At 36.7% G+C, this 12,475-nt stretch overlaps 1 protein-coding gene across 2 annotated transcripts in view; it reads left to right on the plus strand.

Annotated features, from left to right (window-relative positions):
- The window catches only part of KIAA1328 (KIAA1328 ortholog), a 219,241-nt gene that overhangs the window by 182,899 nt on the left and 23,867 nt on the right, over positions 1 to 12,475 (plus strand). For both annotated transcript variants that reach the window (XM_045527671.1, XM_045527673.1), the window contains exon 9: positions 6,941 to 7,119. In XM_045527671.1, coding sequence (XP_045383627.1) covers positions 6,941 to 7,119 — 179 coding nt within the window. The remainder of the gene's footprint in view (positions 1 to 6,940; positions 7,120 to 12,475) is intronic.

Raw genomic sequence — 12,475 nt, forward strand, 5'->3', positions numbered from 1 at the left:
AGGTAAAAGGATTAGAAGAAAAGAAAATGACAGGCCAGTCCTCCTCCTGAACATAAATACAAAAAAAAAAAAAAAATCTGTAACAAAACATTTGCAAATTAAGTCCAGGTATATATAAAAAGCATACTACAGCTTGACTAGATAAGGTTTATCCCAGGAATGCAAAGTCGGCTTAACATTTGAAAATCAACCAATGTAATTGGCCATATTAACATAATAAAAAAGATTTAAAAAAAAAAAAGAAAACCTTCATCTCAACCAGATGCAGAAAAAGCATTTTACATAACTCATTCAGTACTCATTCATTATAAGGAAAAAATAAAAACATCTCAGCAAACTAGAAATTTGACAGAGGGTATCAGCAAAGATATTATACATCTCTTCAGTGGTAAACACTTTCAGGAATAGGGTAAGGATGTCCACTCTTACCACTTCTATTCAGTATTGTATGGGAGGTTCTAGCTAGTGTGATCAAACATGAAAAATATTGGGAAGAAGTAATTAAAACTGTATTTATTCTCAGATAACATGATTATCTATATGAAAAAATCCTAAGGAACCTGTAGAGACAAATACTAGAATTATTAAGTGAATTTAATCTAATAACAGAATACAAGTTCAATGTATAAAAATAAATTTTATTTCTGTATAATAACATTAATTAGCATATAAAATAAAAGAAGGCATTTATAGTAGCATCAAAGCCATCAAATACTTAGGAATAAATTTAGCAAAAGATGTAAAAAATCTCCACACTGGTAACTACAAAATACTGCTCAGACAAATTTAAGGAAACTTAAATAAATGGAAAGAAAGATGTACTCTTGTATTTGAACACTCAATATTGTAATAAATATCCCTTTTTTTTTCCAAATTGAAGCTTAGATTCAATGCAATTTGAGTCAAAATACCAACATATTGTTTTATAGAACTTGGGAAACTTATTCTGAAATTTATATGGAAATTTGAAGGGCCTAGAATAGCAATGGCAATCTTTGCTATTCTAGAATAAATTGAAGGATTTATGCTACCTAATTTCAGATATGTAAATTAAAGTTATATAATCAATACAAGTTGGTATTCACAATAAGATTGATAAATAGATCAACGTAGAAGAGTAGACTCAGAAACAGATCCACGCACTTATATGCTCAACTGCTTTTCGACAGTGGTGCCAGGTGACTTAGTGGAGAAAGGAAAGTGTTTTCAACAAGTAATGCTGGATATACTAGATACAGATATGGGCATGGTCAACCTTGATCCCCACTGCACATCTTAGCCAAAAATTAATTTGATCTTGAGGTGGTGGAGACTGAGTAATGTGAGAAGGGCATCCACAGAGGAGGCAGCTTGGCATTGAGTATCAGAGCTTGCGCACAGTGGGGAGTGTATGTGTGTTTGGTGTTGGAGCTTGAGCAGAATGAGGGGGGGAGGGGATCCATGTAGAGCTTGGCCCTGCATAGATCTTGTTACCAAGAGTGATGAGGAAGGCTGCTTACAGCCAGGGTAGCCCAGTCAGGGATGGATAGGGCACCTGTAGGGGAAGAAGAATAATTTTTTCTTCAACCCCCATAGGTTCTTAGTTGAAATGGACCCCTATAACAAAAGACGTATTAACAAGAGAAAAATTGTAAACATAAATTTATTAACATGTATATTTCATATATACATAGGAGACACTCAGGGAATGAATACTTCTCAAAGAGGTGGCTTTGAATTCCAGCTCATATAGCATCCTCAACAAAGAATGGTAAAATTGTAGAGAAGTGACAAGATAAAGGAAAAGGACTTTGAGTCTCTAAAGGCAGCAGTTTGCAGAAAGGCAGATAAATGGCAGATAAAAGCTAATTAGTAAAGCTTGTTAATGTAGATTCCTTTGGTATCATCTCCAGATGACAAGGGTCTAGAATTGTCTTCAGTGGTTAACCTTTGTTCTCCCTAGTAGAATGGGGACAGGATACCTTTTGTCTTTGTTTATCTGTGTCCTGCTCTTAGGCAAATAGAGGGAGGACAGAAAGCTTTCCTGCATTTGCTTCTTCTTAATTGTCCGCAGCTCAACAATCCTTTACATTTGGGGATGACATATTCTGGTCTCCCACAGTGTCCATATAGAAGTGTGTTGGCAGAAGCAGACCAGGGCAGTGTGGTGTAAGAGGGGTGGGCTGGTAAAGGATGAGTGGCTGTGGTGATAGAATATTGTTTTCATACAGAAGGACTAATTAAGTAAATAATTACAAATGAGTCCTGTTGGTTTGGAGTTGAAATTGAAGATTTTAGTATAAACTCAGTGTAAACTCATAGACATACATATATTCTCTTACCCTGTCCATAGTAAGGACTTAGGACCCATGGTAACCCAATAGCTTTTTCCTTTTTTTCAATAAAAGGTCCCAGGTCTCCTTGAAGAAATGGCTGATTCCAGGGCTGGTTCAGAAATTGGACAGGTGGGGCATGGTGGCTCACACCTGTAATCATAACACTCTGGGAGGCCGAGGCAAGAGGATTGCTTGAGCTCAGGAGTTCAAGACCAGCCTGAGCAAGAGTGAGACCCCATCTCTACTAAAAATAGAAAAAAATTAGCTGGGCATCATGGCACAAGCCTATAGTCCCAGCTACTCAGGAGGCTGAGGCAGGAGGATTGCTTGAGCCCAGCAGTTTGAGGTTGCTGTGAGCTAGGCTGACACCATTGCACTCTACTTAGGGCAACAGAGTGAGACTCTGTCTCAAAAAAAAAAAAGAAAGAATGAAAGAATGAAAGGAAGGGAAGGGGAGGGGAGGGAAGGAAGGAAGGAAGGCAAGGAAGGAAGGCAAGGAAGGAAGGAAGGAAGGCAAGGAAGGAAGGAAAGAAAGAAAACAAATTGGACAATATAGCAATTGTTTAGGTATGACATTGACCAGCACCTGAATTAGGCCATTGGAAATGAGAAGGAAGGAATTAATAGGTATCTGTTTCCCTGCCCTAGATTTTATGTTCTTCTAAATCAAGGGCTTATTGTTTTTCTGTTTTTTTAAATAACTCATGCCAAAAATTGAGGATTTTTTGTTGGCTCTTTTTGTCTTATGTAATATGTCTTAACAATTCCCTTGTTTCCCTTTTTTTTTTCCCTAATTTTGCTCACACCGCTAACACCCCTTTCCTGTTGTCCACTCAGGATTTTCTAAAGGTGCCTTAAAGAATCCTGTTTCGTAGGAAATAAACTCTTCATTTTCAATCTTTTCACAACAGAATGTTTTCTCCCACTCTGCCACAACTCAATAATTTTCAACCCTGGCTGGACATTAGAATCATGGAGCTTTAAAAAAGAAAGGAAAAAAGGGGGCAAACAATGTCCAGGGCCCACCCCAGACCAGTTAATTCGATATCTACAAGTGGGTGAGACTCAGTCTATCACTCTTATTAAAAATTTCCCGGATTACTTAAATGTGTAGCCCAGCTGTGAATCACTGCCTAAAACCAGCATCTTTTCTGAGAACACCACTTCTGACAGAGGCCATTCTTTCTGTCACATGTGATAAACAACAGAGACAGAGTGACAGCATTTTTCTTGCAAACCTCCTTCTTTATGTGAATCTAAATATATACCCAGTTTTACTGCAGTCCATCCTTCCTTTTCCATCCTTTGCTTTCCAGCATTATCTCACCAGGACTTTGACATCCTGCTCAAGTCGTTTGAAGATGAGTATTACACATTGCTTTAGCATGAGTTGGACTGGGATATAGGACAAGATATCCCTTTACAGCTTTTCATCAGATACTTGATCAGTTCCTAGAGGAATCTGCTTAGAAATCATAATTGAAGTAAGGATCACCAAGAAAGTGCTAAGGGGGAAGAGGACAGAGACAGAATCTTTTGGAATGTCTGCATTTAAGGGGAAGAAAGCAGAGTTCCCAGTAAAAGAATCTGGGTAGAAGCCTCCTTAAACTGGAAAACCAATCAGGATAATGTATTACGAAGTCTAAGGGAGGAAAAGTTTTAAGAAAGAAGTCAATTGCTGTGGGGTGGTCTAGTAATAGCAAGACTGTTTAAAAGAGTAAGGGCCTTTTAATTTGTTCTTTGAAAAGTATCTCTAGTAGGTATGTTAGAATAAGTTAGTCTTCTAGACTTTCAGCAGAGACAGGAAGGAGAGAAGAAATAGTAGTAGAAGGAAATGGTAACAGTTTTTTGTCTGTTTTTTAATTACAAAATGCATGCCTATTGGAGGAAATTTAAACGTTCAGAGGTATATAAATTAAAATATAAAAGTCTCCCCTCAGCCACCCTATTTCTACTTCTCCTTTCTATTTTGTCATTTATCCATCTAGAACTTTAAAAATATTTTAGTATATTTTTGTTTTTATAAAAATGAGATCACATTATATATGCTATTATTGCAAATTGCTTTTATTTTATTTTAATAGCATGTCATGAAGCTTCTCCACGTCAGTATAAAGAGCTACCTCATTCTTTTTAATGGCTGAATAATGTTTTTTATGATGGATATGTACTATAATTTATTCATTCTCCTTTTGAATGATATTTGCCTTCAGTTTTTCACTCTTACAGATAATTCTGCACTGACCGTCTTTCGACAAATATTCTCAGGCTGTTGTTCGTATAATTCTATAGAAGTAGAATTGTTGGGAGGGAGGTGCATTTTTATTTTGTGTTGATGAATCACCCACAAAAAGATGACACCAACTTGCAGTTCCTCCAACAGGGTATTCAAGTGCTCTTGTCCCCACACCCTCGCTGAAACTGAGTATTTTATACTTTCCCATTTAAAGGAAGAGTTTTTGGTTTTAGGTTTAGTTTTTTGTTTTTAATGGAAGGTCTGATCTTGTTTGAAATCCTAGGAAAGAATCCAATTGAGAGAAGGAGTCTGTTGAGTTGTAAGAAAAAGAAATCTTTGACAGAGGGCATAGTCACAGAGGGCATGGGTCAAGATTGTATCAAGAGTATAAATAAAAGGCATAATTTTCTTTTGAAACATTAAGAAAGGAAATAATTGGTGGGTGACTATGGAAATAAATATAAATGAAGGAAGAAATTTTTTTATATAGTCATGGTTATTTTAGGAAAATTAGAAGCCAAGTTCCCAGTTGAGATGGAGGATTACCAGGATGGGGTTTTGAATAAAGGTCAGAAAAGCCTCTGTGTAAAGTGATGTAAGAAGCAGGAAGCAATCAGTATTGGGAGCAATCAGCATTGGCTAGTGTTGGGAGTTCCACTGAGCTAAAAATGAATGAATTTCTGGGAAGTCAGTGGTCATGGTCACATTAATTTTTCTGCAAGAACAAGCAGAGATGTAGTTGTTGAATTTGCCTGGGTTTGGGGCTTCTGGGTTAAGGTAAATTTATATAACATTCATAGTGAGGTACTTTTATTCTCCCTATTTTCCTGTCCCATGCGTAGAAGTTATATAACCTGAGGTGTACATCTACTGGTGGGTCTGCATTGGGAAACAATCTCTCTGTTCTGATAAAATTGTTTTAAAAAAAGAAAAAAAGGAGAGAATAAAAATTTAATAGGGCCAGGGCAGTGGCTGACACCTATAATCCTAGCACTCTGGGAGGCTGAGGCAGGAGGATTGCTTAAGCTCAGGAGTTCGAGACAAGCTGAGCAAGAGTGAGACCCCATCTCTACCAAAAATAGAAAAAATTAGCTGGGCATGGTGGCACATACCTGTAGTCCCAGCTACTCAGAAGGCTGAGGCAGGAGAATTGCTTGAGCACAGGAGTTTGAGGCTACAATGAGATATGATGATGCTACTGTACTCTACCCAGGGCAACAGAAAGGGACCCTGTCTCAAAGAAAAAAAAAATTTAATATATTTCATTATGCCCATATAAAGCCATATAAATATTAGGTTTTTATATCACTTTGAGCATAAAGCCATTTAATTTCTTGGTTTTTATTAATAAATTATGATATGAGCAAACACTACTAAAAATTCTGATCAACACAAACCAGTGATATTTATATAAGCTTATATAATTAGAATCCTAATCAGGGGCCACCTAGAATAATAATTGGCCTAGTAATACTCCATTCAACTTATTCTTGTCTAGAGATTCCCTCTGCTTCTAGGAGTTTAAACATCATAATTTTTACAATCTTACTTTTTGAGTAGCTGCCTCTACCGGTTTCCCAGTCTTCTTAAGTTTAATTTTCACATTGTTTATGGGCATGAGGAAGACAAAACCAAAGTGTTAGGAGTTTGTGGTGAACTTAAATTAGAAGGAACAGCTGGCGGAATAGTGAGAGGGATAACACATCCTCCTAATATTTCTCCCTAAGATAATAAAATGTTATAAGAGAAATGCGCTAATGGAGGGAGCACAGTTTATTAGAGAGAGAAAAAAAATGTATGTACATGTGTTCATTTTTATTAAAATGCCTTTTATTCCATGTTTGCCTTGTTAACTTTTTAACGAAATTATGTAAGGACAGAGTCCTTACATAATGGAAACATGCACTATTGCACTACTCCGTACATATTCTGGGTACGTGTCAATACAATAACAATTGAAAATGAGAAACACAAATGCATTTTGAGGTACATTGGTGATATTTTAATCCCTAATGTTCATTTTTAGTACTTGGAAAACATCTTAGATATGCAAGTCTTGTTTTAGCATACTTTTTATTTCTATAGATATTCTGGTTCTTAGTCATACTCTCTGTGGCTTTATTAGCTGTTTCATCAGTTTGAGTCTTATTTCCCCAACTCCAAATGTAAGCTTTTTGAGGATGAAGACCATTTCTTCTCCAAAATTGTTGTGGTAGGACACAAAATAGATTCTGAGTAAATTATTTAAATTACACCACAATAAAAAAAATAGGAAAAAGAAAGTTCTCACTGTCACAAATTGCATTTCAACTCATGCTGAATTTAAATATCTTTATGATCTGTATCCCCTTCTATGCTTTCTACAGCTCATTCATGTTTGTTCTTTTAGTTTATTAAAGTCAAAATGCAATGGCTGGCTGCTTGGAACATCACCATCCATTAAAAAGCACCAAGACTCCCCGAGCAGTGGAGAGAACAGGAGGGAGAAGATAGTTGGGTTCCAGTCACATATGGAAGATGATGCTCTGGGGATGTGTCAGAAGAAAGATACATACAGATCCCCAAAAGGTAAGTTGAGCATCTGTAGTAGCAAAAATGTTGGGGGAAGGTGGTTATTGGAGGCTCTACCAGTGAATTTCAGATGATTTCCTACAATGCTGAGAAAGAGTTTTACATGTTACAAGCTGACATGTACCTGCTAGGTCACAGGTAAGCACATCTGCTAGATTAGTGGAATGCATCTTCATTTTTCTTAGAATACTGGTATGAGAAACTGTATCCAACTTATCTCTCTTTTTGCAAGCAGCAAACTTTAAGAATTATTCAGCAGTAAATATGGTCATAGACATAAAATAATCTTCAAAGTGAGTAAAGAAGGCAAGCAATTGAACATAAATCTCTCCTGGAAAAGTAAACCCTTGCGACTACAGTTAATCCTCAATTGACTGGAGTCACAGGGGAGTGTGGAGGAGAGGTCATGGACAACTCTACATTGTGGTTAAAACAAAACCTCCCAAGTAGAAAGCATATATTGCCCAGCAATCTTGTAAGTGCCAGTAATACCTCCTATTGCATACATGGTAGATTTTTAAAACAAATCAATTATAAATAACTATGTGAATTGTCAAGTGAAACAAATTTAATTGTGTTTCCCAGTTATTCCTGGAGTGGCTTTTGGCTTATTCTATCTTGGCATCCTTAAAGGAATGACTTTGGAAGAGAATGGAGCGAGTCTCAGCTTCATTGTACAGGAAAGATGTACAGGAAACAGAGGGCTAGAAAGGTCTCTGAGCCCCCTTCTGCTCACACCTCTTTCCCAGATACCTTTTTTTCCTGCTCACAACCAGTAACCCTGATTTCCTTCTTACTTATCTCTTTTGTCCCCTGGGCTAGCACGTTTCTACCTCTGGTGTTAAGCAACCAACTTTTCATTTTCATAATCTCTATAGCCATTCTCACATTTATTTATTAAAAATTGGGCAGTGCTTTATGCAGGTGTACCTCTCTCCCTGCTGCCATTCTGGCTCTTTCGTGCTTTTTAGTTTTGATTATGATTAATCTAGAAATTGTTTAATCCTCTCCTAGATAATTGGGAGATGATAATTAGTCCAAACTTCAGCTGGCAAACTATCCACAATTTGAAACAAAAGCAAAAGTACATTTTGTTTGATGTAAGGCAAAAGTTTATGCAGACCTCCATTGCATTAGGACAGCTTAGAAGCTGCTTTTTAGACATCGCCACCAAAAACAAAAATTAAATTGAGGAGACTTACTCTGTGAGATAGAATCTTCTTTACTTTCTCTGTTAGTAGTTTTTCAGAGACGGAAAACTCTTACTTCAGCTTCTTCTAGTCTCAATCTTTGCACTTTGGAGAGTGGGGAACCAGTCAAAATTGGTGTGGTGGTTACACCACAAGGCTTAACATAGTCTTCTGTTAACTTGTCAACAAATTTGTGTTTTGTGCCAGCACTAAGATAAAATGGCAAAATGAGAAGAATACAGTGTAATAGCAAAAGGACAAATAACTTGTGTTATTGGTTAAGACCACAGCAACAATAGAAAGCAGCAATTGAAAAAGGCACTTTGAGAAAGGTATCATCAGGCCAGCCCTTGCTGTGGTGGAGGTTAATCTCTCCCGGGCCTAGCTATAGAAGCCGGAAGCCTGGAACGGGCTTGTGTCCAAAAAAAATCAATTTCTAATTTGAAACAAAATCATTTTTGACTAACAGGGGTTCAGAACCCATTACTTTTTGCTATATAGTCTGCTGACATTTCAGCACTTTCTGTTGTGCACAATGAATCCTAATAGTCATTTTATAATGTTGCTATCCCAATCAATTTAACCAAGAGAAAGCTGTTACAATTCTGCAAAGTTTTCACGAACAGTTTTCACTTGTGGTTTGATTTTTTTCTTTAGGTTTTTTTTTTTTTTTTTTTGAGGGAGGTTGTAGTATTATAGTAAAAAAAAACAGAAATTTTTCATCTTTTCAAAATAATTTTTATTTTAATGTATTCACAGGAACTATTAACTGTCTCTTCTACTCGTGAAAAAGACTCATATTTTTCTGGTCTTTTATTCTAATGTGGAGCTATTAGCAAAATTATGGTCTACCTGATCATTGAAGGAGCTAAAGTTGTCCATTTAAGCTATTCTGCCCATTGCAGAGCTGGTATATGCAGATTTCAGTAAAGGACAAAGTTACTGCACTGGCATTTGCTGTGGCACCCAACTAAACGGGAGATATAAACTTTGCAAGGTGTGCTGCAGTGGTTTTGGAAACCCTGTTTATCATAAGGCCAATGACCTAGCACTAATTGCCTAAGTTACACTGCTTGGTTTAGCACCTCCTTAGTTGCTTTTCCCTCTTTAGTGTGTCTGAATTTTTTAATATACTTTTCTTCTGCTTTATATCCTTTGTTTGTTTTGTTGTTACCCTTTAATCACTAAGTACTACATAGGACATTTACTACAGGACCATTAATCTTTATTGCCGATCTCTTACTCCTTTATCTCTCCTATTCTCACCATCCTGCCAACTTCATTCATTGATGCTAAACTTGTAAAAAAGAAAGAGCCCTGTGATAGCAAAGATATGTACAGTATTATCAGAATTATACTTAAAATATATAATGCTATATGTTAGTTGCTTTTATGGAGCCATGTGGAACAGGGAGACATTACTTGGGAAATTCTAACCTTCGGTCAAGAACTTTTAAAAGGCCTAAGTCTGGAAAAACCCCGTCTTCATTCCTCCTTTTTTCTTTCATGCAGCAGCACAGCATTCTCTCCCAGCTTGCCAGAACCTCTCCTTCCTGAGTAATCCCTTTTATTACAGCTCTCAAAGCTGAGGGCACTTTTTTTTCCTGTTATGCTGGTGGGCTAGCAGAGGCTGTGAGGCTCCTGAGCATTGAAATGTTAAACCCTGGGGCTTGGCAAAGCAATGCCCATTCCTAAGTCAGGCTGTAAAACCTGACGTTGTCCATTCCAAAGCCCCCTGCTACATTTAGAGCTACCTCCTGTTTGTTCCTCTTTCATGGATCTCTAAATTCCCTTACAATCTTAAGAGAGTCTGAACATAGAGTAATATGGGTTTATCTGATGGTATTGATCATGCCCCTTCATTTTGTCTTTGGGGTTTTTTTAGGTTATATAATCTTATATAGCAGCTGCTTCTGGTTGAGGTCCCCTAGTGACTCATTTTTGTTTTTACTGGAAGAGGATTATCATAAACTTAACCTGAAATGAAGAATAATCTCTGAAGCTCCTAGTTCCTCTAAGTGAGCTTGTGCTTGCAATGATGTGAGTGCTCTTCATAGCTCAACGTGGATTAAAATAGGTGACTTGATTAAAGAGATGAACAAATTGGAGTATCCAAAGTACAGAAACAAAGAAAATCTATAAACACACCATTGCCATCAACATTAACGGCAACAAAAGCAACAAATCCAGGCCAGCAGTTTCAATGATGAATTCTACCAAACATTTAAGAAAGAAATAATAACAATCTTAAACTCTTTCAGAAAACAGAGGAAGAAGTTCTTCCGAATTTTAAAAAAAATTGCGGTAAAATACACACTTACCATTTTAAAGTGTGTAATTCAGTAGCATTCAGTATGTGGAAATGTTGTATAACCATCACCATTTTCTAGTTCCAGAACTTTCCATCACTCCCTATGGAAACCCTGTACCCATTAAACAGTCATTCTCCATTTTCCCCAACTCCTCCTCACCCCTGGCAACCACTAATCTACTTTCTTTCTATATGAATTTGCTTATTCTGGATATTTCATATAAATGGAATCACACAACATGTGGCCTTTTGTGTCTGGCTTATTTCACTTAGCATAATGTTTTTGAGGTGCATTCATATTGTAGCATGTATCAGAACTTCATTCCTTTTTATGGTTAAGTAAACACCCCTTCTATTTATTAAAACCACATTTTGTTTACCATTCTTCTGTTGATGAATATTTGAGTTGTTTACACCTTTTGGCTATTGTGAATAGAGCTGCTATGAACATTTGTGTATAAGATTTTGTTTGAACAACCGTTGTCAATTATTTTGGGTATATACCCACAATATGAGTGGAATTGATGGGTTGTATGGTAATTCTATGTTTAACTTACTGAGGAGTCAGCAAACTGTTTTCCATAGTAGCTGCACTGTTTTAAATTTCCACCAGCAATGGGTAAGGATTCTAATTTCTCCACATCCTCACCAACACTTATTTTCCTTTTTTTAGTCACCCAGACTAGTTTGCAGTGGCACGGCAATCACACCTCACTGTAGCCTTGAACTCCTGGGCTCAAGCGATCCTCCTACCTCAGCCTCTCGAATAACTGGAATTATAGTCATGCGTCACCATGCCTGGCTAATTCCTTTTTAATTATTTTTAGAGATGAGGTTTTGCTATATTGCCCAGGCTGGTTTCAAACTCCTGGCCTGAAATGATCCTCCTGCCTCAGTCTACTGAGTCACTGAGATTATAGGTGTGAGGCACTGTACCCAGCTTATTCCCCATTTTTAAAATTGTAACAATCCAAGTGGGTGTCAAGTGGTGTCTCACCCTAGTTTTTGCATTTCTCTAATGATCAGTGATGTTGAGCCTCTCTCTTCATTTACTTATTGGCCATTTGCATATCTTCTTTGGTGAAATATCTATTCAAGTCTTTGGCACAATTTTTAATTGGGTTGTTTGTCTTTTTGTAATCAGGTTGTAAGAGTTCTTTATATATTCTAGATACTAGACCCATATAAGATATATGATTTGCAAATATTTTATCCCATTTTGTGGGTTGTCTTTTCACTGTCTTTATGGTGTTCTTTGATACAAAAATGTTTTAATTTCCATGAAGTCCAATTTATCTGTTTTTTTTTGTTTGGTTGTTTGTGCTTTTGGTGTTATATCCAAGAAACCATTGCCTAATCCATATAAATCATGAAGATTTATACCTACGTTTTCTCCTAAGAGTTTTATAGTCTTAGCTTTTATATTTAGGTTTCTGATTAATTTGAGTTAATTTTTATGTATAGCATGAGGTAAAAATCCAATATTATCTTTTTACTCTCACCTTCCTTCCCCTCCTCAAAAACTAAGCCTGAGCTTAATCCTGGCACTGGCCCTTGTCCATCATTAAGTACTCAGTACATACTTACTGACTAAATGCACTCTCTGGACAAATGGAGTTTATATGTAGTATGAATATGTACTGGTTTAGGTTGAGGGTCCCACAAGTTTATGTATACAAACAGGACTGAATTGTGCATTTAGACAGCTGGTATTTTACATCTATACATGATAGAGAATAGTGAATATTGAAAGTATAGCTTTTAAATACCAAGGATAATGGTGATCATTTTGATGCTAATCTCTACAGATATAAGACTCTGGCCTTCTCTAAGGCCTGATTTTCTCTCGTCA

The sequence above is a fragment of the Lemur catta genome, chromosome 16 (genome assembly GCF_020740605.2).
Source record: "Lemur catta isolate mLemCat1 chromosome 16, mLemCat1.pri, whole genome shotgun sequence".
In the NCBI taxonomy this organism is placed as follows: Eukaryota; Metazoa; Chordata; class Mammalia; order Primates; family Lemuridae; genus Lemur; species Lemur catta.